The 27,686-nt window shown below is 39.4% G+C and overlaps 3 protein-coding genes across 11 annotated transcripts in view; 2 read left to right on the top strand and 1 right to left on the bottom strand.

The window, feature by feature from the left end:
* Positions 1 to 23,726, top strand: part of tle2b (TLE family member 2, transcriptional corepressor b) — a 43,889-nt gene extending 20,163 nt beyond the window's left edge. The window contains exons 4-20 of one of the 4 annotated variants that reach the window (XM_043223257.1): positions 678 to 722; positions 7,168 to 7,230; positions 9,036 to 9,110; positions 9,944 to 10,118; positions 10,779 to 10,795; positions 13,183 to 13,314; positions 14,705 to 14,758; positions 16,692 to 16,850; positions 16,969 to 17,110; positions 17,193 to 17,362; positions 17,443 to 17,519; positions 18,039 to 18,288; positions 19,067 to 19,314; positions 19,398 to 19,545; positions 20,758 to 20,908; positions 21,009 to 21,085; positions 21,332 to 23,726. In XM_043223257.1, coding sequence (XP_043079192.1) covers positions 678 to 722; positions 7,168 to 7,230; positions 9,036 to 9,110; positions 9,944 to 10,118; positions 10,779 to 10,795; positions 13,183 to 13,314; positions 14,705 to 14,758; positions 16,692 to 16,850; positions 16,969 to 17,110; positions 17,193 to 17,362; positions 17,443 to 17,519; positions 18,039 to 18,288; positions 19,067 to 19,314; positions 19,398 to 19,545; positions 20,758 to 20,908; positions 21,009 to 21,085; positions 21,332 to 21,439 — 2,091 coding nt within the window. In that variant the 3' untranslated portion in view covers positions 21,440 to 23,726. Of the gene's footprint in view, positions 1 to 677; positions 723 to 7,167; positions 7,231 to 9,035; positions 9,111 to 9,940; positions 10,119 to 10,778; positions 10,796 to 13,182; positions 13,315 to 14,704; positions 14,759 to 16,691; positions 16,851 to 16,968; positions 17,111 to 17,192; positions 17,363 to 17,442; positions 17,520 to 18,038; positions 18,289 to 19,066; positions 19,315 to 19,397; positions 19,546 to 20,757; positions 20,909 to 21,008; positions 21,086 to 21,331 lie in introns of all 4 variants that reach the window. The other 3 variants (XM_043223256.1, XM_043223259.1, XM_043223258.1) reach the window with 3 other exon arrangements.
* Positions 1 to 27,686, top strand: part of LOC122327734 (CUGBP Elav-like family member 5) — a 1,183,696-nt gene that overhangs the window by 244,904 nt on the left and 911,106 nt on the right. The window lies entirely within an intron of this gene.
* tle2a (TLE family member 2, transcriptional corepressor a) overlaps positions 24,182 to 27,686 on the bottom strand; it is a 28,461-nt gene continuing 24,956 nt past the window's right edge. For all 4 annotated transcript variants that reach the window (XM_043223252.1, XM_043223254.1, XM_043223253.1 and 1 more), the window contains exons 16-20: positions 26,708 to 26,955; positions 26,477 to 26,624; positions 25,804 to 25,954; positions 25,604 to 25,680; positions 24,182 to 25,006 (exon numbers count right to left, since the gene is read on the bottom strand). In XM_043223252.1, the coding sequence (XP_043079187.1) occupies positions 24,899 to 25,006; positions 25,604 to 25,680; positions 25,804 to 25,954; positions 26,477 to 26,624; positions 26,708 to 26,955 (732 nt within the window). In that variant the 3' untranslated portion in view covers positions 24,182 to 24,898. The remainder of the gene's footprint in view (positions 25,007 to 25,603; positions 25,681 to 25,803; positions 25,955 to 26,476; positions 26,625 to 26,707; positions 26,956 to 27,686) is intronic.

Raw genomic sequence — 27,686 nt, 5'->3', positions numbered from 1 at the left:
GAGCAGAACGAATAGAGCTAAATAACCAGTAATATTAATATAGATACTTAGCTTGGCAAAGCACTAATAGAGAATGAGTAGGTAGGTGTGTCCTCTGAAATATTTTACCGCTCGTTAACCTCATATCGACACCTATGGGTTTCCATTCGCTGTCATTAGATATGATGAGACTTTAATCCTGAGATTAAACCGCAGAGAAGGTCTGATAGAAGAGAGGAGGTCAGGCACACACCACGGATGGGAAATGGAGTTTACAGAATAATAGAAGAGAAGGGCAGGGGAGAGGAGGATTAAAAAGGAAGGTCGGTAACGAGGGAGCTGATCGGGAAAGACAGAGATAAGGGGAGAGGAGAGGAAAAAGGATTTTTGAAAATTGAGCAACACACAGAGCAGTTACCGAGCGCGTGAGCCTTTACAGACAGACGGAGAAAGACACAGAATAAGCGAGCAGTTGTGTCAGGTTTCATCTTCATCACTGGCATCGCTGCTCATCTGCCTGCTGAAACAGACACGCACAAACACACGCTGACGTGCTCAAACTCTCCCCGTCTCGCTGTGGTTGCAGCGAGTCGTTAGTATCTATCAGGCCGCTGAGGTTTTAATTTGATTGATGATGATTCACCGCTGTTTAATTCATCACTGTGCTGATTGATGCTCTCACGTTTGTGTTCCCACAGTACTACGAGATGTCCTACGGGCTCAACATTGAGATGCACAAACAGGTAAGACAGACCTGTTGGGCGAATTTACTGAACTGTTTTGCTTGTGGTATTTTAACACTTTTTCTGCTCGCGCTCCACGTGACTTAGGCTCTTTGATGCTATGCAAACTACTTTTGTAACGCGAAAAATGAGTCGATTAATGTACAGTTAGATTTGATCTCACTGTTCACATTTGTAACGCGTGGATGCGGTTCGGATCTGGTTTCGAAGGTCTAATTTCATGCCGTCTTGAATGTTCGCATTACATGTGTGATGCATACGGATTGGATTCAGTTTGTATTTTGGTCTGACTGTCCTGTTCACACTTGTAACACTTGTGGTTTGAATGTGGTTATGAAATGCCTTATGTCATGTGATCTTACTTGTAATATATATAGATGTAGTTTGAATCTAGTGCATGTACATCGTTGTTACACAAATTGTTACATTTGTATTGTATTTATTATCATATAAATATTATAAAAAATCCCAAGGAATAGCTGAATAGATCAACCCCCACAACCAAGCACTCAGACTTGAGAAACTAGACCATGCACATTGTCTTCAATGTGATACCTGATTTGCATAATTCCTTTTGAGAATTGGATACTGAAACCACATACACATGTAAGTGCAAATAAACAACGCTATCAGTAGGCGCAATTCATTCTCGGTGAATTCCCCGATGTGTGTCGGGCAATGAAATGGTTATAATGGGGTTTTAGTGAGGATCAGAATACTTCATGACGCTCCATAATCTCACATACACATATTCATAACATCATACACACACATGCTTTTTGGAGAGCTCTGCAAAGCATGAAGTCGACTTCATTTACATTTAAAAAAGAATAATGATATACTAACAGTTGTAATAAATATTGAATGTGAAAATGTATTTGATCCCTGAGCAAACTTTGGGGCGGTCTGTGAACGGCTTAATACCTCCTGTAAGAATACTCTTCCTTTCCTCTGACTGATTTCCCTCTAAATCAGTCTTTCCAGCATCAGCTGTGTGTGAAGAAGGGGGTAATCGTACATGCTCTCTGTGTGAGCTGGAACACGTGAATGGAGAGCGATGGAGGAAGTCAGACTGTTAGAAAAAGACACTAGAAGACAGATAGCTTTAAGAATTGCCATAAAGTTTAGTTAAGAACCACCCGCTTAGACAGAGCAAGACTGCTTTATGGACATGTGAAGCAAGCACTCTGAATTTCTGTTTTAATGTGCCCTTTAGTGGCGGTGTGGCGGTGGGCGGGGCTTAGGTCCTAATGCTGTCATATTTAACAAAGTGATTTATATCCTAATAGGATACCCACATCTCAATGTCTCCGCCCCTCCTATAATCCTGCCTTGATCGTAGTGCTTTTAGCTTTTTCCTGTCTGTCTCTCTAGCTCTCACTCCTGTCCCTGTTCAATTAAAGCACTGGATTAAGACAAGCTATGAGGGGTGGCTAGACAGAGATCTAGATGGGTCAGTGTGTGTGTGTGTGTGTGTGTGTTAGCTGCTGAATACTGTGCTGTGTATACTTGCCACACGATTTTCAGCAGTGCTCTGATGATGTTTGCACATGATTGGCATCTCAATCATAGTTCACCGCATCTGCATTCACTGAATCCCTGAATACATGCTTGAGATATGAGATACTATGATTATAAATATTTTGATCATCTTTAATTATACAATTATACATCTATTTATCCAACCAACCATCCATCTATCTTATTTCTATTTTATCTATCTATCTATCTATCTATCTATCTATCTATCTATCTATCTATCTAATCTGTCTCTATCTAATATCTGTTTATCTGTCTATATATCTATATCTATCTATCTGTTTGTTTATCTATCTATCTATCTATCTATATATATATATATGTATATGTATAATATAGTGTGTGCGCGTGCATGTGTTTTTCAGAAATACTGTGAAACAGCCGCTCTAATGGCTCTGGCATTATGATTACATCCAATGCAGTGAGGTGTGTGTGTGTGTGTGTGTGTGTGAGAGAGAGAAAGAGAGGTGGGATAGTGGACAAAAAAGAAAAGAAAAAAACACAGCAGAACCATAAAAGTAGAAATATAAAGCCACACACACACACACACACACCTTTTAAAGTGATGCCCCCGGATGCAGGTTTGGTCTTATCAGCCTGCCCTCTTTATGTCTTATAGAGCCTGCCTCTCTCTTCCCCTCTCTCTCTCTCTCTCCCTTTCCTCTTTCTTCAAACATTTAAAGGCAAATATTAAGCAATGACGCTCTAATCACTGATTGTGGTCACAGGCACAGAGGTATTCAATAAAGCCCTCATTTTCTCTTCTCCTCATCTGTCACACTGCACACTCTCTCTCTCTCTCTCTCTCTCTCTCTCTCTCTTTCAGACGATGTGTCTCTTTCGTCCCCTGTCTCTCTCTATCTCTGCTTGTTCTCTCTTAAAATCCCTCCTTCTCTCATTTTGGCTCGCTCTAGTGCTCGCTCTCTCCTTTTCTCTCTCTCTTTCTCTGGGCAGTGTGCCAGCCTCTCTTCCCCTGGCGCTCCGCCAGTATCCCCCTCTCCTCCCTCCTCCCTCCTCTCCTCGCTCTCCTTCTCTTTCTCTCTGATTGATGGCCCTTCCATTCGGAAAAAGGAAGAAAAGAAACAGAACGAGGGAGGAAAGGAGAGCAGTAAAGCACTGAAAATCAGACACGCTCACAAAGGAGGACACGAGCACACATATATGCACGAAACCCTACACACACGCAGAGGCTCATGGGTAATTAAATGTGCACTTACAGAGGGGGATGCAGACACATTCCTACACACGAGTACACAAACATAAATACACAAACTCACACACTCTTCAAACAAAACAAAAAAAGCTGTAAAAAGCATGTACCTAAAAATTGTTTGCTTTTTACACAGATTCATCAGTTCAATATAAATATATTTTAACTAAATAATACAATATTGTTATATACATTATCCCCATTATTCATTTTTTATATTGATACAGACATTTTTTTATTGTACTTTTTATTTTACTATTATTTTAAAGAGACAGAGAGTAACATTTAAAAAAAAAAACTGCAAACCTACATAGATGTGTATATACATAGATGTAGGTTTATTTTTCTTTATTGAAATGTTACTGAGGGTTTTTTTATATTCAAATTTGAACATCAGTTCATTCATGAGCAAATATTACACTCATCCGTTTAATTAGCACAGACGGCCTGGAAATGCGAATCCTGGCGCCTTTCTGACACGCAAACATGTCGTGTAGATCTAGTGAAAATATGATTTATTCCTGTTCGGATGGTAGAAAGTTAATAACCGTTGAACGCACACAAAGCAAGTCTATGCAAATGTGGAGACATGTTCACGCGCTCACGTGAATTCTGGGTAAATATATGTGCGCACACAAACAGCGGGGCATCTGCACCTACTCAGGTCTTTTTGATCGAGTGACAAAGCCATTATGCTAAAAGGTTGGCACCCTGGGACTTCCTCGCAAACATGCGCACACATCTTGTTTTCCTCCTCTGTTTCTTCATTTCCCTCCTGTGCTCTCTCTCTCTCTCTCTCTCCTCCTCAAACACACTCTGTTTCATTCCAAACCGGTTACATCACTCGCTCCCTCAACCTCATTATACACAAATGAGCTCTGTTTCACTCACGCGCACACACACACGCACACACACACACACACACACGCACAATCTGCAGATGTTCAGCATCACCGCTACACTGTGTCCCAACAAAAATGCAAACAACCGAAGACGCTTCCGTTCACTCGTCTGCAGTCTCTTATGGCAGGAGTAACAAGTATTCTGCCAGGTATTAATATTCCTAGCTAATAGTGCTCTACAGTTCAAAATATATCATAACCTGGTATTCATATGTTAATATCCCATACACTGTACTTGGATGGATGGAAGGAGAAACGATAGATAGATAGATAGATAGATAGATAGATAGATAGATAGATAGATAGATAGATAGATAGATGAGACTAGATGGATGGATGAATGCATAGATGGATGGATGGATGGAGAGACAGACAGATAGATTGAAAAAAGATAGATATGCGTATTTGCAAGAGTTAGTAAATATAAAAAATCATGAAGTCAGGAATGCTCTTTTTTACATCATTATGAATTGTGTTTAATGTATTGTGAGGTCGTGTGCAGACTAAAATAGCTCAGTTACAAACACAGAGCTCTAAAACACAGGTTTGCTTTGCTTCTCATGTAGGTATTAGAGTGCACTTAGAGGTCTGCTGTGTCTCTGTGCCTCCATCATCGCAAATACTCCTCCATTAGAGCGTGTGTGTGCGTGTGTGTGTGTGTTTTAGAGAGAATCACAGAGCTTTATCACAGGACAGGAAGAGAAGAATGAACAGTAAAAAAAAAAAAAAAAAAAAAAAAGGAAAAAGAGTATAATGGCTGCAGTATGAAGGTGGATGGTGACTGGGCACCGCGAGGAACGCCTTGAAAGGAACGTGTGTGAGTGAAAGTAATTAACTGTTCATGTGTTGCAGCGTGTGTGAAACACTTGTCTGCCTGTCTGTTGTTTTTCTTAGTGAGACTATAATTAAACCTGTGTGTGTGTGTGTGTACTTTGTTGCAAGGAGATTGAGACTATTCAAGCTATTCAGCCCTGAAGAGCTCTCTCTCACTCACACACACACGTACACGCACACACACACACACACACACACACACACACACACACACACACACACACACACAGCCTGGGGAAATGGCTGAATGAATAGAACCCAACACACACAAACCAGACATACATTTTTTGAAGAATATTGAAGTGTCACTTTTCAAATATAAATCTGTCTTCCTCAGTGGTGTGTGGTTGCAAGGTGTTGTTAAGTTGCGAAGCGGTTGTTAGGGTGTCCTGGGTGGTTGCTAGGGTGTTGCTTGGCATTTCTATGGTGTGTGGGTCGTTATAGCGTTCTGTGTGGTTGCTAGAAGTGAATTTCTAGGGTATTTATAGTGGTTGCTAGGGGGTTGCTGGGCGTTTTCAGGTTATTGTTGTTAGCGTGTTATTAGTTACTTTTTAGTTAATTGGTAGCATTTTCTGGGCGCGTTTAGAATTGCTTGATTGTGTAATTGAGTGGTTACTAGGGTGTTGCTAGGTCATCACTGTGGTTTGGGGGTTTTCTGGGTGGTTGCTATAATGTTATGTGTGGTTTTTAGTTCATTGCTAGGGTCTTCTATGTGGCTAATAACATTGCTGTGCAGTTGATAGGGTGTTGCTGGAAGGTTCTTGTTGGTTTCCAGGGTTTTATACATGTTTTAGCTCATTGGTAGAGTGTTCTTGGTGGTTGCTAGGGTTTTATAAGTCTTTTAGCGTATCGCTATGGTGTTCTGCATGGTTGCTAATTGTTTTTGTTGCATTGCTAGAGCATTCTGTTTGCTAGTAGCATGTTTACTATGCACTTGATAGGATGTTGTTAAATAGTTCTTGGTGGTTGCTAGGGTATTATTCTACAGTTGCTACAATGTCATTAGTATTTTATAAAACATCGCTAGATGCTGTTGTGTTTGATAGTTGCTTGTTGCTTTGCAGTTGGCAGGGTGCTACATACACAGTTCTTGGTGTTTGTGAAATTGTTGCTAAAGTGTTCTGGATGGTTGCTATGGCATTTAGATATATATGGTATATACAGTAGTAGTGTTTCTTTGCAGTTGGGTGTAGTTCTTGGTGGTTTGCCTAATGGTTGCTAGAGTGTTCTCGTTGGTTGCTAAGGCGTTTCTATATGGTTGCTGGATGATCACTACAGTGTTCTTGGTGGTTGTTGCGATTATTATGAATGTGTTTGGCATTGTTAGGTTGTTCTGAGTGTTGCTTTGCAGTTGAGTGTAGTCCTTGGTGATTGCTATATGATTGTTGCTAGAGGATTGCTAGGGTGTTCAGTGTAGTTGCCACGGCGTTTTTAACATTGCTAGTGCTTTTTAACACGTTGCTAGGTTGTTCTATTAGATTGTTGTGTTGCTACAAACGTAGTTCTTGGCGGTTGCTAGAGTGTTCATGGTTGTTGCTAGGGAATTGCTAGAGTGTTCTGAGTGGTTGCTAGGGCATTTCTATATGGTTGTTAGGTGAATGCTACAGTGTTGTCGGTGGATACTCGGATGTGAGGGGTGGTTTTAAACTCGTTTCTAGTGTTCTGGGTGGTTACTAGTAGTAGGAATTTTTTTTTTTTTAATCATTCGTGTCCACAATATTACAATTAACCTGCAACCTTCATCTCAGCTGTGCTAATGGCCTTCATTTCATTATTATCTGTCACTCCCTTTCTTTGTCTTGTGCATTTTTTGTTGCTAAGACATCATTGTCGCGGACATAATCTAAGCCGAAGCCATTTGTGTGCTTGGGAATTGAGAGCCCAGTGCCGTTGTACAGGTTTATCACTGTCACTATTGTCTCTTCTAATCGAGCGCGTGTACGTGTGTGTTCTCTTGCAGGCGGAGATCGTGAAGCGACTCAGTGCTATCTGTGCTCAAATCATCCCTTTCCTCTCTCAGGAGGTACGCTGACAGTGATTGACAACTCATCAGGGTTCTGGGGTCTTCTCCCACAGGCGCACACACACTTTCTCGTCCCCCTCCCCGTCAGACTGATTCACCCTCAGCACGGCAGACAGCTTCTAGATTTTAATGACCCCGTCTCACATCTCTGACTAAACAAGGACTGCTGATATCCTGCGTTTTTTAACGAAGCTGCAAACTCCTGCCGCGTTCAGTTGCCGAAAGTCGTCTGCGATGACTTGATGAGTTCGTGTTGCAAATTCAGCTTGAGTCCAGCATCGCTGTTTGCTTTATTAGCAGCTCTGCTACTTGCGTTACAAGAAGGCTCCAAACTCACACCATTGGTTTTAACCGGTAATCCAAAAATGACTCACTTTTGCTTTAATTGAGTCCAAACATCCTAGATTCTTGTCATTCACATAAAAAATTGAAGAGTTCTTGTGGACAGTAAATAAATTGGTTCGCCTCAAAATGTTCTTATTTCTTCTGTTGAGCACAGATATTTTGAAAAATGTTGGTAACCAAGCAGTAGTCGTTGATGTCCATAGTATGGAAAATACTGTAGAAATCAATGGCTGTTGTCTTCAACATGTTTTCTACATTCTTCAGAACATCCTCTTTTGTTTTCAGCAGAAGAAAGAGACTCATACAGGTTTAAAACAAGTAGAGAATTTTATTTTGGGGTGAACTGTCCCTTCATCAGTCTCATAGAACTGCTATTTTATATCAGTTCGCATAAAGGGTAGAAGGAGAAATTTATTAGACACAAGCTCTTGAGATTCGGCTGTTGCTTTTCTAGCTTTTGCGTTAATATGGATGGCTAAGGCTAGAATTGCTTGTTTTGTGTCCCAACTAATTCAAAGCTCCAGATCCCTTGTCGAGGAGCCACGGATCCATTGTTATCTTCAAAGCTTTGGAGCTGCAGTCCTCTGGAGTCTACATTGGGCTGCATGAACGCACACTATGAATTAATGCAACTCACCTTTAGAGTTCAAAACCGAAATGGGAAATGAGAAAGGATTAACATAATTTCTCAAGAAATTGTGCAAGCACTTTATATATTTAATATATAAAATATTTATAGGATGCATTTTTATCATATAATACACTAGAAATTATTATTAATATTAAACATAATGCTATAAAAATATATTGTTAATTTGCATTTTAATTCAGCAAAAATATAATCAGAATTTTTAACTCTTCACTTTTTTTTCTTCTTGAGATTCAACCGTTAATCAGCCACAGTTCTGTTATTCTAACTAAATAACTTTAAAAACATATATTGTAGGTTACGTAAGACTTCAGTAAATAACATATCTGTATACCGATCATTATTTTCATACAGTCTATTTGTAAATATAACCTTTTATATACATTGTATACCAATAGAGCTCCTTTTCGTTTGAGGATGGTCCAATAAAATGCCTGGAATGGATCCTCAATTTTAAATGAGGAGGATTTATTTGGGCAGATGAGCAATAAAAGATCTGGTGGAACTGTATTGATTAGGAGGTCACCTTTAGCATTAGCTTGAGTTAGTATCTGCTGACGGGGAAGGACAGAGTGATATGTCTGTCAATACTGACTGTGCATCTGTGTGTGTGTGTGTGAGACAGACTGAGGGATGGAGCGAGAGGGAGTACAAGAGTAATGGAGGATAAATAAGATTTCTGTGTGAAGTGTTTATGTTAATACATGTTTTATTTTAGCGTGACTGGGTTTGTCTGCAAATGAATATTTTACACCTATGTCTCTTTTTTTTTTTTTTTTTTTACATCTGCATGTATCTTTGTGTGTATCAGCATCAACAGCAGGTTGTTCAGGCGGTGGAACGTGCCAAACAGGTCACCATGGCAGAGCTCAACGCCATCATAGGGGTGAGTGAACTCTGACCTCTCATACCGGTAGATGGACGGATAGATTGATGGCTGGATGGGCAGACGGACATATTAACAGACTGATGGTGAAATAGATTGACAGTTTGGTGGAGTTTGACAGACAGATAGGTGAGTGAGTGAGTGAGTGAGTGAGTGACAGACAGAACGATAGATAGATAGACAAACAGATCATAGATAGATAGAGCTGTAATTTTTGAAGGCTCTATCTATCTATAACATTAAAAATAAAAAAAAAGCAATCACTTTGGTAATCTAAAATACTTTTCGAATGTAACAGTAATTTGATTACCACACATTTAAAATATATAATTATAACGAAAAATACAGTTACTTATATTTTGTGATTTAAAAACTTACATGTATTTTTTTACTCCCCAGCCCTGCAGACAGACAGATAGATAGATAGATAAAGAAAAATATGATACGGAGGAGGGAAGAAAAAGGTAGGAGAGAGATCAGAAAGCTGATAAAGAGAGGTCTGTTCTCTCTGTGCTAAATTACAGCTTGTTTTGTTGCTGGCTGTTATAAAGCGACACAATCTCTCTTCAGTCCACCGTCTCTCTGAGCTCTGATCATATTACTGCACTTAAACCCCAGTGATGCAGTGATACAGCCCACACAGGACAGCAGACACTGACTCCACTGCCGCCGCAGCTCACAGACTGCTGCGTTTCTATGAAGTTACTTTCAGTTACTTAGTTACTCCCTGTATACGTACAGAAGCAGAACATTGTCACCTCCGTGTAATTCTGTGGACGTCGGCCCGCCTGTTGTCTTTATCTCTGCCTCTCTGTCTGTGTGTCTCTCAGCAGCAGCAGCTCCAGCACCTGTCTCACCACACTCCGGGTATCCCTCTCACTCCTCACCCTTCAGGTCTGTCTCTGGGCGGCACGTCGGGGCTGCTGGCCCTCACCGGGGCCCTGGGAGTCTCAGCCCACCTGGCCAACAAGGACGAACGCAACCATCTAGACCCCGAGCACCTGCGAGGTGAATGTCTGTCTGACCTGTGCATTTTCAATGGCACTAATACGTGGGGTTATTAAATGACTTAATTTAAGGCTGCACAATTAATCGATTATTTAAATCACAATTACAATTACGCAATCTTTACAAAAGGTAAAAGTCAAAAAGTCCACTGGTCTTATTGAGTGAATAATTTCTTTCTACAATTTATCTTTAGGGTTTTTAATTTTAGTTTAACATTACATTATAATTCCATGCAAAACTTTTTGGAAGGAACTATTCCTTTAATGAAGTCTATGACAAGGCCCAAGAAAGTTTATTGTGCACCTCATAAACATGATTTGTCCAGCATTAAAGGGAGCACGAGAAGATTGTGATGTTGCAAATATCGGGCAAATATTGCCTTGGAGAAACATAACGGGAACGAGGGTGTGTTGGGTTGGTCCGGTAGATTGGATAGACTTCTAAGAAGCCTTGAAAGTCTGACAGACTGAAGGCCAGAGGGGCGACTTGCTCGGGGAACTCAATACAATGGATGTATTTTTATTGCACCCTGACTGGATTTTTCAGCATGACCTTGGCTTGCTATGGAATTGTTGTTATTATTATCTAGACTGACGTCAATCCCAACCCCTCCTTCTCTTTCTGTCTCTCTCTCTCTCTCTCTCTCTCTCCGGCTCCCAGAGGGTGCGCCCAGCAGGGTGAGTATCAAACTTGTGTGTTTGTATGTGTATATGTGTGCCTCCACCCCACTGACTTTGACAAACGACTCCAAAAACAGAGTCCTTTAAAGAGAAGCACGGATTATGAAATCCGGCCAACCTTTTAGGACTGCCTAAACGGCACCGTTCCTGCCCTCTGCCATTAGCGCTGGCGCAAAGCGTTCTTTCTGGACTTTTAATATAACAGACTAGCCGTAAAGTTAGTCTTAAAGGAACAGTCCACGCAAAAATGAAGCTTGCTAGCTTGAACCGGCTGCAAAAGGTCACAAGCTAAGACTAAGACATTGAGACTAAGCTGTTGCTATTGATTCCATTGCTGTGTCCGCCGTAAATTAAGTTAAAGTTTAGTTAAAGCACGCATGCGCGGTGACGTTTGTTTGTGTTGTTGCAGTTGAAGCCGTCTATTCACCGGCAATGCTGGCTGTGTTGGCAGTAAACGAACTGAAATAACGTCAGGGAGTGGTTTTAATGTCAGCATTAAATCTATCAATACAGGTAGTTGCGTATCTCCATAGAGCAGAGAACCGAATGATTCCAAATATGACTTTCTTTAATATTTATAATATCACTTCACATGCAAATAAGATCTACACCGCTAATTTTTTTCGATTACGAATTATGCAAATGTACAACACTTATATCTTGAAAATGTTTGTATTGCATCGCTTTTTATTCATTTTTAAATGAAATGGGCTACTTCACTGCAGTTGATCTTCAAACATCCACGTCTCGATTGCGCGCAAACATCGGTTTTTCCACATATTTTATTATTTCAAACATAGTTAACATATTTTAATGAAATAATTTAAGGGCTGTTAAAGGCGGCTGTTAATAAATGACTAATTCAAAGATTTATTCATTTTTTTCGAAAATGAATGCACAAGACATGGTAAAATAAATGCACTGCTTGTAGACCGATAATTATTAATGCAACAGATATTTCACAAAACAAATAAAAACACAGGTATAATACAAACACTGATATTTTTGGTTAAAACTGATGCCAACCTAACATAATTACATTGTTAAATTGTACAGTTATGAGTTATGTTATCAAATACAGTCAAAACATAAATGCAGAAATTACTACAGTCGCAGACAATCTTATAAATAGTTAGTTAGAAGTAAATTTACTCTCCGAAATTGTACATTATTGCAGATTTGAGTGGCTTAAACTGACTGACCACTGACTAACAATCACTAAATATAAGTTTATCAGTCATAAAAAAATAATATAACTTCAGGAGATTTGTAATGTAGCATGAAAGTCAAATTAAAACTAGTGTATTTTTTTGTCCTTCTGATGGAAAATAGTTTTTTTTGTGTAGCAAAAATACAAATATTTCAAAAAATGTAATTGCAATTCTTAAATTGTGATTTATTTTTAAAATCTTACGTCTCTGCTACTGAATTACAAGTAAACAAAAAGTTAACTGCGACTTCTTATGCCAAAGTTGTGACAGAATTGTGAGGTTTTTTTTTTTTACTTTTTAATTATTAAAATAAAAATCATATCGTTTAACTTTGCTGTTCATGGCGCAAACATGTTTCCGTAGGCCTAAGCTTGCATAGACTTCTTTTAAAAATGAAATAAAAACAGAACCGTTGGATAATAATTCGCAAATACGTAACTTTTTTTTTTTTGCAATTTTACAAAAAAGATACATTTTTTTACCACGGCGTAAACGGTCTTGCGGGCTTGCATAGGGACGATTCAGAAGAAAAAGAGTCATAACAACCAAGTTCTTTGAGTTGATTTCTTGTTGCTGACTGTAGAGAAAGAAAACGAGGGAGTCAAGGAAAGGTCTGAGCGAGGGGGAGTGAAAAGAGATTTTGGAGAAAACAGGTTTGTTTGAGAGAACTGGACTTCTTTGTGTGCTTTTTTTTTCTCATCTCAGTCCAGTGCGCTTCCTGTTTGGCTCATAAAACTGCACCGTTGCAGAAAACGAGCGTTTGAAGTCACTGATTCGAGGCCGGTTTCGCTGTCCTCCTCATAATGATGAAAGTTGAGAAATGGACAGTTGACACTGGATAGCGACCAAATGTTTTCAGTATTTTTTTTTTTTATTATTTTGTATTCCAAAATAGCCCAGGATTCAGGTTTAAAGGAATAAATAAACCAGAAATAAAAGTTGCAATCATTGACTCGCCCTAATGTAGCTTTTCCATACAATGACCTTTATTTAAACTTAAATCTGACATGGCGACGTTTGGTTAAGAGACACGCGAGAAACAATGACATTTGATGTTATTGATTTCCATCGCACGGCCTCAGAACAGTGAGCTATTCGGTGAACTTTGCTCAACCTTATGGTTTTGTTGGAAATGAGTCTGTGTGTGTTTACGCTGTGTTTTTGTCTCTGTAGAGTAAATCAGTGTCGTCAACCGACAGCCAGGCGGCGGAGGATCGTCAGGGTCCTTCGGGGGTTTATCCCTCACAGACCAGCGATGCCAAACGGAGACGATGTGATGAGAAAGACGTCCTCCCGTCTCACTACGTAGGTTCTGTCACATGACGATGACTTCATACTCGTCTCAGTCCCCAAATAAACTGATAATGTTAAACTGACAGCCCTAATGTTATTTAACCCCAGTGAACTCCCAGTTGATTTCATTTACATTTTATATCGATTTCCTGTTTCATTTTTGATTTCATTTAATTTAATTTGTCTCAGTCATTTTATTTGATATTTGATAATGATGATCTCAACATTTGCTTTGTTGTCCAAATTCTAGCATTAAATGTGATTTGAATTTTGTACATGTACTCTTTATATATTTTATTTTATCACAGCTCTTATTGTGTTTATTGGAAGTAATTTTATCTTAATATGGTATATTTCAGCATTTTTACAGAAACGTAATTAATATTATAAATAAATATAATTTTAATCATTTTAACTTAATGGTAAAATTGTTATATTTCGTAATTGTAATATAATTAATCAATGTATATTAAATAACGTTCATATGCATAATAATAAAAAACTTGAATCATAAAGTTCCATTTTAGTAATGTAAATTACTGAAATATATACATTTATATTATATAAATATTATTATATTAATTACAAAATAAATATTTTATTCTATAAAGAATCAATTTAATATAAAATTTTATTAACACTTTATTATTTTATAAACATTTAAACACTTATAAAACTTTTATTATATGCATATATTACAATGTATTACTATATTATATATTACTAAATTTATATATATATATATATATATATTACTAAATTTATATATATATATATATATATATATATATAACATAATATATACTATATATATATATATATATATATATATAACATAATATATACTATATATATGTACATATATTTTACTATATTATTACATTTCTATTAATATACATTAATAAAAACATTGACCTATTGTATAGGTATAATCTTTTTTTATAGTACAGTTGTTTATTAAAGCTCATCAGCGCATCAGGTGTAGCTTGTAGGGAAGAGTCGGATGTGACCGTCCAAGCGGGGATAATTAGGGGGATGATGTCACTATAGGGTGATGGCAATAGGAACATCAGGCCGTGATCACATCAAAGCCCTGTTGCCATGGCAACTAAGTGAGTTGTCACCCCCTGATTCCCAGAGATGGGCGAAAGAGGAGAGTGAGATGAGTGTGAGCCGTGTGAGCGACGGACAAGGTGCTGTTGATGGGGGTGGGGGGTGTCTCCCCTACTGTGATTGGTGAAATTAGACACAAAGGGAGGGGGACGGGAGCGGAAAGAGGACACTATTGCGACGTTGTACATGTATGTACCTGATATATATCCCATAGGGGTATGTGTTTTTGTCACTGCGTGCGTGTGTGTGTCTCGTCTAACACTGTCTTCTCCTGTCTGTTGTGTTTCAGGACAGTGACGGAGACAAGAGTGAGGACAATCTCGTAGTAGATGTGTCAAATGAGGTCAGTTCACATTAACACCGGTGAAAGCCTGCTCTTACATTAGCACCGTCAGAAAAGCGATTCAATTTCACTTTTATTTCATTTTATTTTCACTTGATCGGATGATATGCGTAAGTGTTATCGGGGCCGCAACTAATGATTATTTTGATAATCGATAAGCTGGCTGGTTATTTTTGCAATTAATTTGGAAAAAATGTTTCGTCTTCAGTGACAAAAACTCTTCCATGTCCTTCAAACTAATTGTAAGCTGAATGCTATGAAAACAGTACTTAACAATTTGTTAGACCACCTGTCATAATAAAGCGAAAGCACAAATATAAAAAAAATAAATAAATAAATAAACCTAAATAAAATTTTTATTGTTGTTTAATGGGGAAACAACAAACTAAATCGGCTCCTATTTATTCACACAATAACAAAAATGGCCTTAGTTTTGCATTCTTGCTGGCATTGTTTAGGCACTTTTTACATCTGAAAAAAAAATAAACTGCTTTTCTGTTCTGCCTTTTTTCACAGCATAACCAACTACTTTTACTAAAGAGCTCACGCAGCCAATGCGCTATAGTAAAAACTGATTTCAGTAATCTGTTAGTCAGCCACAGCGGCAAAAACCCTACATAATGTGTTTTACTAATGGTGAATATAGTTTAAACATCTACATGTAAGTAAATACAAATGTAAGTAATAATAAATGTATAAAAACTGGGTGTTAAACCGATAGGAAGAGTCATGTTCTGCAGGAACACATTTTCACTTACTGTCATTTCTTCTTTCTGTAAAAGGCGGTTATGAAGCGATATTATAATATTTACATTCAGAATTACACGCCGAGTCGTGTTTTTCCGCCTGTCTGAAGCACCCGGCGCTCATTCAGTAAAGATTTACTAAACAGGACGGACCTTTATCCAAAAATTGAAACGTTTGCGCGAATCTGTGCCGTTTACAGAGAAGGATATGAGCGAAAACCTTTTTCAGCTCGGATCACATACTTCTCCCGCAGCATCCTATTCTGTTTCCACCACTGTGTTTAGATGCATTTTGTAGATAGAAATGCGATATGCGCTCTGGCCAGACCCGACTAATCAATAACGAGAATCGTTGTCAATTATATTCGTTATCGGTTTTACCGATCCGCCCTAGATATCAATAACTGCTTTTTTGGATTATTATGAATCTGTTAATGTTGTTTTGGTTTGTCATTTCCCTTTAAAAATGGACCCGGTTTACTTTCTTAATACGCGTTCATCGTCTTCATACGCATTAATCAAAATGCAATAACATTCTTCGCCTCTGAATATCAAGCCAAGCCGTAACTGGGGATCAGAATATAATAAAGACTTTGGGGCACACGGTAAACAACGCCCACGGTGATACGCAACACCCCTTCCTCTGACTTTAATCCTAATGACATATTTGTATTTGATTGTAGAACGCCACCCGCAAATGCATTTCTTCATGAAAAAAATCTGCCATTCATTATTATTTCTGCGTAATTATCATCCATTTCAAGGTAAACCGTTACAGCTCTGTTTCTCAATTACGGGACAAATATTGAACATCACTCATATTTATTAAACTGCATTCATTCAGTAATTGCTGATAATATCACAGGCGAATCGGGATTGTTTTCCGCTGCAGAGTGTCTGGAGTCAGCGAGGACTGCACTATGCTTTTATAATCATTAGTGACCCCGCTGCACAATTAACACACATTTAAAAACATAGAAATGATCTAAATTCCTGCAGTGTCCCGGTATTAAGCTCATTCCTATCATTCTGTCATTTCCTGCTGTGATGGCGTCAATGAATGGATCGGACCTCGCTCTGTTGAACTCCAGGTTAACAAAGATTTTGAAAACTTCTCACATCCCGACGAAAGCAAAATGCCCTCCCGCTCTTGATTCTCCTGAACTCTTGGACTCTGGTGTTTTTAGGAGCCGTCCTCTCCTGTAGGCAGTGGCCCTCTGTCTCCTCACGGGAACGGTTTGGATCGAGCCCCGACCCTGAGGAAAGAGCTCCCAGGATCCCCCAGTCCCCCTCTGGCCTCCCCACCACACAGCCCACCCCCTGGAAAAAACAAGGACACGGCACAAGTACGACCGCTGTTCTCAAAATATGTACTGATAAACATTTTATTTAATTGATAGAATTTGTAGTTACTCAATGTAAATGTAAACATTATAACATTTGTCTTTTTGATTGTGTTGGCAGACAGAAAAATCTCAGTCGCCTTCCTCTAAATCAGGCAACTCCTCTCCCTCTCACCATGACCCTCTAACTCCTGGCCCACCGGGGCCCAGCACTTCCTGTTTACGCCTGGTCAACAAATCTGCCTCCTCGGCAGACCCTCTGGGTAAGACATTGTCTGTTTGCGTTTACAAGCAAACACATGCTACCATTCAACGAAAATAATTGTTTAATTGTGTGTCCTGCAGCTCTGCGGAGTCCCTTGACCATGACGCCCGGTTCTTACCCGGCTCACTTCGGGGTGGTGTCCCACGCCGGGCTTAACGGAGAGCTGGCCAGCCCGGGCGGCTTCGGAGGCTCGCTCACCCTCTCGCCCCAAATCAGTGCTGCAGCCAGTGCCTACACACGCAGCCCTATGGTGACCGTTTTTGAATCTCTCGCAATTGACAGACGTTTACGCGACACCATTTTGACGCTTACGAATGCTTTGCTCTGCAGGTAGCGTATGAATCCCGTTCACATCTTAGGCCCTCGGGGCTGTCCTCCTCTCTGCCTGGCTCGTCCGGTGGCAAGCCGTGAGTTTCTCCTCTTTCTTTTACCTCCCTTGATTTGCACAGCGATGGGCAGCGTATCGACTGTTAGTCCAAAATAGTGCTTTTGTTTGCCGCACATGTAATACAATCCTCTCTCAAGTCCCCCGCTGACAGCTAAGGCGAGAAAAACACTTGAATTCAAGCAAACATCCTTAAGATGGCAAATTATTGCTGCACCCACTGATGCATACACAAACAAGCAAACTTTTCATAATTATGTTGTCAAACTGCTTGAGTACTTAAGGTTTGAATCAGCTCCTATTCTTATTTTAAACAAGTTCTTTTACCATTTAATTTTTGTCCCTGGAATCCGTTTTATAATGTTAGTCATGGTTTATTGCATCAAAACCAGTCATAATTTAGTATTTCATTTCCATTTTCCACCCTCTAAATGACCCTAGGAAAATTGTTGCCGATACAATGAAAGCCAATGGGGTCCTCAAAATGTCTTTCGTGTTCAGCAGCTTACCTTTTTTGCATCCACCTTGTTCCCGCCCCCAGAGCGTACTCGTTCCACGTGAGCGCAGATGGTCAAATGCAGCCGGTGCCCTTCCCTCCCGACGCCCTCCTCGGCCCCGGCATCCCGCGTCACGCCCGTCAGATCCACACCCTCAGTCATGGAGAGGTGGTGTGTGCGGTGACCATCAGCACCTCCACGCGTCACGTCTACACCGGCGGGAAAGGCTGCGTCAAAGTGTGGGACATCAGCCAACCGGGCAGCAAGAGCCCGATGGCCCAGCTGGACTGTTTGGTGAGATCTGCGTCATGTTAAACTCTACTTGTAGTTGGTACTCACCTTCCTTTTGGGATTACAATTAGTGCTGTCAAGCGATTAATCGCATCTAAAATAAAAGTTTTTGTTAATATAGTATGTGAGTGTGTGCTGTGTACGTTACGTATATTTAAAATATATATTTTATGTGTGTGTGTTTATGTATACATAATAAATAAACAGTACGCACACATATGTTATGTAAGCAAAAACTTATTTTGGACGCGATTAATCGTGTGACAACACTAATGAGAATTAAAGGTGCTATATGTAGGATTGACACAGAGTGGCTGAACTAGATATTGCAGTCCAAATTCAAAATATTGGAGAAGGTTTTTTCACCCGGCCCCGCCTACTCAGAGGTTGCCAGATTCCCACTCAGACCCCTTTCATTTGCCAGCTTCCGTGATTGAAATGAAATAAGCTGTGTTTTCCGCCAACTGGCAACCCGGGGTTCCGAAACACGATTGGGTAAACTGGCAGTGGGCGGGTTTCACAAAACAAAACAGGCCGACATTTCGGGACGCACATTTTCAAAGGAGAATAAAAGACTGTAGCATTGTTTTTCAGATGATGCTAACTTAGCATGTTTCTTAAATACCTCCAAACATATTATAGTATTTTAATGCTTTAGTAGAGTCAAAATCTTACATACTTTGACACAATCTGCATTGTAAAAGGCATTATATAAATAACGTGACTTGACTTGAAAATGGTGGCTTGGACTAAATCAGTTTTTTCCCTTTCGTTCGATCAGAATCGAGACAACTACATCCGATCATGTAAGATTCTCCCGGATGGGCGGACTTTGATAGTCGGGGGCGAGGCCAGCACGCTGTCAATCTGGGACTTGGCCACGCCCACTCCACGCATCAAGGCCGAATTGACGTCCTCGGCTCCGGCCTGCTACGCTCTGGCGATTAGTCCCGACAACAAGGTCTGCTTCTCCTGCTGCAGTGACGGAAACATCGTGGTCTGGGACCTGCACAACCAGACGCTCGTCAGGTATCTACAGACTCCTGCTGGAGAGAGATAGACCACGCTCTTCTTCCTGAAGTCATGTGATGTCCTTGTGTCGCCCTCTGTAGGCAGTTCCAAGGTCACACAGATGGAGCCAGCTGTATCGATATTTCCAACGACGGGACCAAACTGTGGACGGGGGGTCTGGACAACACAGTGCGCTGCTGGGACCTGAGAGAGGGCCGACAGCTGCAGCAGCATGACTTCACCTCACAGGTACTGCATATATACAGAATTGGTCCAAAGTTGGAAATGTTGGAGTTGGAAATGTCTTGAAAAACATGTATAATGCAAATGTATGCATGCAAATTATATAATATCTAAGTATTGAACATTTCTAGTAATTGTGCAATTATTGTATAAAATGTTCTGAAATTTTTTTTAAATGTTTGTCCTCTTCCAAATTTGTCACTCCCAAAACAGTAATATTTTATTAGAAGGCTTATATTGAACTGTTAAGATTTTAGTTGCATACAGATTGTAAATATATATTTCGCACTGAACCAAATCATAATATCTTAGTTGAGAATTCAGTATACTTTATTTTTGACACAACATCCCATGTTTCGGTAGTGATAGAACATTTTCAGTAGTGACGGTAATGCTTTGCGACCACATGTCATTGCAGAATTTTTACTTACTAAAGCATTACTAAAACATACTAAATTGCATGGCTGTAAAAAAAAAAAAAAAAAAAAAAAAGATTATTTCCCCCAAATATGAGGATTATGTGTTCCACTCTATCACTACCAAAACAATGAGGGCACTGTTTCGTCAAAAAAATAGCTAAGATGGCACTACCAAAACGCCACCAAATGTTTCGGTAAAAATTTTCTATATGTTTGAAGCTAGCTTAAAGATGTTAATCAGCACGTGGTTAAACTAGCACAGTTCTGAATAGTACATATGAAAACTAAATGTTATGGAATAACTCCCCAAAAATGAGTTTAATTGCAGAAAAAGTGACGTTTCTTAAAGTTACACAGTTTTTTCAGACTTTTGAACACATTTATGTTAAAAATTGTGTGACCTATCTACTCAAATAGTGTAACTATGACAGTCAGGGGGGCGTAGGAATATTTCCTGATTATAAATTTATGGGTTTAGTTAAAAGTTTTGGCCAATAGACTAAAACATACCCTGATTAGGTAGTGACGTAAAAAATGCAGGACAAATGTAATGTAAAAAAAAAAAGTAATAATTTACAAAGAAAAAACGCAGTGTAAGAAAACATGTACGAGTTGCACTGTGGAGTCATCCGTAATAAAATTGGAAACATTTATTAGCAGACTAAATTCGCTCATCGTGCCTTTATATTCCAATTTTTCAAACTTTTATGGTCTGAAGGTACTTGGCTTCCATTTTTCTGTCAGCAGGCATATTTTTATGTGTCGGATCTTTTATTGAAGTGTTTTTATGTGCGCACAGATCTTTTCTCTGGGTTACTGTCCCACGGGCGAGTGGCTTGCAGTGGGGATGGAGAGCAGTAACGTGGAAGTGCTGCACGTCTCCAAACCAGACAAATACCAGCTGCACCTTCACGAAAGCTGCGTTCTCTCGCTCAAGTTTGCCTACTGCGGTACGAGTCCTCGTCGAGTTTGTCCGCGTGTTTCTTTTTTTATGCCTGTTCAAAATAAAGGCGCAAGATTGTGGTTTAATTTTCCTCGTGTGCGTTTCAGGAAAGTGGTTTGTGAGCACGGGAAAGGACAATCTGCTCAATGCATGGAGGACGCCGTATGGAGCCAGTATTTTCCAGGTCTGCATGGCTTTATTTCTTCCTTAGAGGTCCTAATCCTTTAAACGCCGCTACGCTATTAACATATCCGAATAACAGAGCAGGAAATGCGACGGAGAAAGAACAAAGCTCGTTTTAAAATGAGACAGTTGTTGTTTCAGACTCGAAAATCTCTGCGCGCCTTCTATTGTGACAGCGAGATTTAGCTGGATCTCTTCGGTGTTTGCGAACACGTCTCATTTTGTGTCTCACGCTTTCTCTCTCCAGTCAAAGGAGTCCTCGTCGGTCCTGAGCTGTGACGTCTCCCCGGATGACAAATATATTGTGACTGGTTCTGGGGATAAGAAAGCCACGGTGTACGAGGTGGTGTATTGAACACAAAGATGGACGGACGGATGGATGAACGTACAGCGCCAAGTATAAAACAATCGTGGAGGGCACGGCGGGCAACCACAGCTCTTCTGTTTGCAGTGCTTTCGTAACCATTTGAGAAATAGGTTTTGTTCAGAACGGCGTACTACCATACTGTTTTTATGTAGTAGGTATACTGTGCATATGAGATTTCTTTATACGTAAAATACAACAGTGCTGGGTAGTAACTGATTACATCTACAGTCTACATTACGAAATTAAGACTTCAAAATCTCCTAATCAGATTACAGTTACTTTAAGGATTACAGTATTACATATTAGTTACACAATGGCAGCAAATGATACATTTAATTACATTTTTGGAGTTATAATACAATTAATACAACTAAAATAAGCAACCTAGATTACATTACTAACTGCAGTTTTCAGTAAATTATAATCAGTAATGCAATTTGTAACACATCCAGCACTGCAAGCTAATTTTTACCAAAATGTCCCGTATAAAATACTATGGGATACTTCATTTTTATTATTGATCACAATACAGAACAAAATACCCGATGCATTTTTTGTGACCCGTTGGGCAACAACTTAGGACTGAAGATGCACAACAAAGTGGATGGCTCTCGCTAAATTAAATGCGCAATAATGTAGCGTGCGACTATATAGCTTGCCATACTTACGTTCTTATTTTACATGTGCTTTTAGCTATTTTTTGAGATAGTACGTGGTACACAGTATACGCTGCATGCAGTGTGCTAGTGTTCCATTACGAGCGACGGTAAGCGGGGAGGTTTTAATTAGAAGAGTCTCTGAGCTAAAAGAGGAAGCCCTTACAGACAGCAGGTATTTATGGAGCTTCTACTTACAGAAACGCCAAAACCAGACAATCATTTCATTAGTTGCAAACTCTCTCCGTAAGGCGAGCGCAGCACCTTCCCTACAACGAGAAAAGACAGTTTGGAGGCTCCTGGCTCACTTTGGAGCATCTCCGGATGAACGCGATACGGGCGTACAAACAATTCTCCTTTCGCCTATCCAACCCAATTAGACATTCATGTGGCAAATCCCAGTCGAATTCTCCAACCTGCATTTAATTTCCTTCTTCCACAAGTCAGTGTCTAATGAGGAGCAAGGGTAAATCACGCAGGATTCGCGCGGCAAATATTCACAACCACGACCGTTCGGTTTTAATTCCTGCGGATTATCATACAGATGTTGCGCTCATTTGTGGTTTAATGCTCATTTTCATGTCATTAATTATCTTTTAGCTTTGCATGGGGAAATCTTTTCATGATTGTTCTGCTTCGGTGAGATGGAAATACCGAAACGTTCGAAAACCCCGTACGCTGTATTTCTTCAGGAACTGTTCGAATGTTTAAAGTTACGTGACTTTTAATGCGGGACAATTACAAAAATGGGCTCCAAAAATAATGTCATTCAAAGATGCAGCATGGAACAGAGTGTCTTTATGAAGGTAACATTTATATTATTATAGGATCGCAGACCTATTGCAATATCAGGAGCAGCAAATAATTAATAGGGATGTCATGCGATTCATTTGAATGCATTTTTTTAATTGATATCACCGAGTCTACATTTTCGCAAGAGGTCCTAACACAGAGCCCTGATGCACAACATCAATAACAAGAGCTGTGGTTGCCAACCTGACCAGGAGTGTTCAAGGAGAAACACTACAGGATTCATCCATCACATGCGCCAAACATCCTGCTGGGAAGACTTTTTTTTTATTATTATTACCGTTTCGTTTTGTTCGTTTTTCTTTTGATATATAAAGCTTTTCTCAGAACTCAGAAAATGGTTGGATGATTCAAACCATTTTTGTTTGTGAACAGAAGGAATTGTATCATTAGGTTCTTTCTCTTTTTTTTTTTATGCCGTTAGTAAGCAGTGTTACGACAGTGTTTTGATCAGTCTGTTTATTATGCAGAAAGTGCAGTGTGTTTATTTTTATTTTTTTTTTCTTGAATAGCTAAAAATATGGCTGCCTGCAAACAGTGGCATTTGTCCGTTTCAAAGACAGGCCAGCTCTGCTGCACGATCGGTCTTTGACATTATGCTATCTGAATATCCGTATCTATCTATCCTTATATAACGCATTGTTTGTATACCGAGAACAATGTTCACCGTCACGATTTTGTTAAAGACGCTCTCTCTTGAAAGCCAAGGAACTTTTTTCGAAGGCATCGCTGTGATATCCCTGTAGCACTTCCCATGTGATGTAAAAGACGTGTACATTGACAAATTAAACTTGTGGTCATCTTTTGAAGTTGTCGAGTTCTTGAGGAGTGGTTTGATGCGAAACAATTAAATATATACATACCAACTCATGCTAATGCAAATTTAATTTACATAATGTCGGGAACTGTTCACAATAACAACTGTATTATTACAACAACAAATTGTGAACGTAGTAAACGTAAATTGTATTACATTCAGTAATTGTAAACATTTTATACATTGCATCAGCTTGGTTACAGTGAATGAATTTAATGCGTTTACATTTGTACAAATTTAATTTCTTATTTTAAAAAATTACATGCAACAAAATTAGCATAAGCATGAGTTTTTGGGTCTGCATTATCAAACTTTTTGAATTAAAATTTTATTAGAACTTGCGTTTATCTACATAATGGAGAGTTAAGAAAAGTACAAATGACGATTTTTCCAGTTCATCAGCAAGATATGAAACTATAAATTAATGCAACTACCCAACAGTATGCATATTTTGGCTTTTAAAGAGCTTTATTTACAGTTCATACATACCAAGTTTGCGACCAAAGTCAAAATAATTTTCAACATGCTCCAACATACAGTATTCACGTGATAGGACGTTAACTGAGTGTCTTTATAACCGTTTCCCTGAAGTCAATGACACACTAAAATCCAGAGCCGCGTTTGTCCTACATCGTTGTCCGTCATCTTATACATCATCCATACAATCATAAACACGGAGCCGAGATCAGGTCAGCTTTTAAGAAAATCATCGACGAAGAAGTCATAGGCCAGTCCTTTAGGTCTCGTCATAATTCATTCATACACTGTGGCTCCGTAATTGTCCATTTCCGTGAAAATTCTGAAGGCTAAAAAAATAAGATTTCTTTTACTATTATATTCACTACAGAGGTTTCATCTTGTTTAAAAAAAAAAAAAGAAAGATAGATAGAAGAAGAAAAGAAGAGGTCTTTGGAGAAATTCCATGTTTTTTGAAGCTAGTCTACCAGCTTTCCTCACAGCATTAAAAAAACAACAAGGTCAGTTCTGAAGATCCACCATCTGATCCTGGAGTCGAAAAGTACAGCCATATCGCTGTCTCAGAGTCCATATTGACGTCCATGCCACATCTTTTGTCTCCCAAGTTCAAGGCAAAATAATGAAGAATCTGGTCTCCATCCAATCAGTTTTTCTCGTTTTATGAATGACGTTCCAAACACATTCAGTTTAGTAAATGACTTCATACACAGTAGCCTTCTTATCTCCTGAGCCAGTGACAATGAACTGGTCGTCAGGAGAAATGTCACAGCTGAGGACGGACGACGATTCCTTAGACTAGGGAGAAAAAAAAATGTAGGCAGTTTAATCAGGTGTTAGACAGAACCGTTGTTCAGTGTTTGTCTCATTAACGGAAAGGGCCTACTCAATAAAAGTACATTTTTGACTGTTGCAACAATGTCAAAATAAAAGTCTCCATCATAGTGCGAGAAATACCATTTAAATTATGCGATGACAATAAGCTATCTGAAACAGTTAAACAATACAGAGGAAGCTATTCTGAGTAGTCTATTTTAGATACCTAAAAATTTTTTAAGAGTTTAAGCTTCCCTTAAAAAAAATAAATAATAATTAGCTAAGCTACAAGCTAACTTGAATAGATTAAAAAATAAAAATAGTAGAAATCCTTCATTGCACATTTTTTACCAACCGTTTGAATGTAACAAATTACATTTGAAGGATACAATTTTAGAACGAACTAAAAGTAACGCTTCGATTAGAATTATAAATAAATTACTCAGAATTCGACTTGCTATTGGAAAAGCTGCAGCATTTTAAAGCTTACTTAATGTATTAAGGTTAGTAGTGCCATGACTTATAGTTAGTTACTTAACATTGGTATTTACAGTCAACAGACTCTTATCAAACCATTACCTGGAATATGCTTGATCCGTAGGGAGTTCGCCATGCATTCAGTAGATTATCTTTGCCTGTGCTTACAAACCATTTACCTGCAAAAGTTAAAAGTAAGGTTTCAGGCACAGCCCTTTAAATAAAAGCCATGTTTTTCCTGTAATGCCTTTTAAACATTTCTAACATAAAACAAGGTATTTAAGAGAAAAAAAAAAACTTACCGCAGTAGGCAAACTTGAGCGAGAGAACGCAGCTTTCGTGAAGGTGCAGCTGGTATTTGTCTGGTTTGGAGACGTGCAGCACTTCCACGTTACTGCTCTCCATCCCCACTGCAAGCCACTCGCCCGTGGGACAGTAACCCAGAGAAAAGATCTGCGTGCACAAATAAACGCATTACTTCATGCTAAAAACTCATTCTCATTCTGAGCCTCACGGTCCTGTCTTCAAGCATTGATGCTACGCCCACAATCTATAATTGTTTCAAAAAGTTCTCCATCAGCACTAGTGTATTCAAGCATTTTCTAAACGTTGACATCTGAAAATGCTTAAAGTGACCTGACACTGACAACACTGTGGCTATGTCTGTATTAAACTCATACTACACAGTGCGCACTGCATAGAACATAACGTAATACAATGCATCTTTAGCAGCGCTATGAAAGTGAACAAGCAAAACAATGCGTCAGCATTTACAGTTAATACTACAAGATGAAAACAGCTTTCAAATGTATTCAATTAGGATAGCGTCTTCAAAAAGCCATTTCCGTCTCAATGTGGACAGAAGGCCAAAACATAACAGGAAAAAGATGCTTTTTCCAATTTATTCTGATAAATGTGGTTGTAGCCTCAAAACTCTTCAAATGAAGAAATATACAACTGCATTGCCTGCAGTACCTGTGAGGTGAAGTCATGCTGCTGCAGCTGTCGGCCCTCTCTCAGGTCCCAGCAGCGCACTGTGTTGTCCAGACCCCCCGTCCACAGTTTGGTCCCGTCGTTGGAAATATCGATACAGCTGGCTCCATCTGTGTGACCTTGGAACTGCCTACAGAGGGCGACACAAGGACATCACATGACTTCAGGAAGAAGAGCGTGGTCTATCTCTCTCCAGCAGGAGTCTGTAGATACCTGACGAGCGTCTGGTTGTGCAGGTCCCAGACCACGATGTTTCCGTCACTGCAGCAGGAGAAGCAGACCTTGTTGTCGGGACTAATCGCCAGAGCGTAGCAGGCCGGAGCCGAGGACGTCAATTCGGCCTTGATGCGTGGAGTGGGCGTGGCCAAGTCCCAGATTGACAGCGTGCTGGCCTCGCCCCCGACTATCAAAGTCCGCCCATCTGGAAGGAGCTTGCATGACCGGATGTAGTTGTCTCGATTCTGATTGAACAAAAGAGTAGACTATATTTAGTCCAAATAGGATGGAGAGTACCAACTACAATTAGCGGCCATTTACGCTACAACATTTTCAGGCAAAATCGTGGTTTGGTGACTGAAAATACATAATTTTGGAATCTTTCAAAACAGTGGCATCATGCTCGTGCATAGTAAGCTTTCAAAGTTAGGTATGTAGACGTGCAATACATGTAGAAATACATACATAGTTATGGCGGAGTACATGGTTGCAGCTAAAGAGATTGCTAACGCTTCTTCAGCAATGTTACAATGTTAATAGACGCATCATATAATGCAAATGCTAAGTGCTGACGACCGGCCTGGAATACCTCAATAAAGTGTTTCTGGCCTTTTTCGCAGATTCATGTATATTGCGCAAATTGTTTTGAACATTTTTGCTATAAACAGCTTTTTAAAAACGGCGTTTTTGACTACATCATTGTCATGTTAACGTAGCCTTAAGCCTGGAATACACCAAGCAGTTTTTGCCCTGATTTCACAGCCTGAACAAGTTGACGATAGTTGAGGAAAGTCAGAGCCAGTTTGCAGATAAAAGATGACAGACTCCACAGAAAATCTGCTAATGTATGATGGTCACAGATTGATTTTTTTTTTTAGCTTCAGACTTTAATATCCTCCGACTGGATGGAATCAAACACAGTTGATATTTTCAGCCGATTTTAGAATGCATGTGTTTTCATTTGCCATGCATCTCC

Source organism: Puntigrus tetrazona, chromosome 22 (assembly GCF_018831695.1).
Source record: "Puntigrus tetrazona isolate hp1 chromosome 22, ASM1883169v1, whole genome shotgun sequence".
Classification (NCBI taxonomy): Eukaryota; Metazoa; Chordata; class Actinopteri; order Cypriniformes; family Cyprinidae; genus Puntigrus; species Puntigrus tetrazona.
This window is presented reverse-complemented; position numbering and strand designations above follow the sequence as displayed.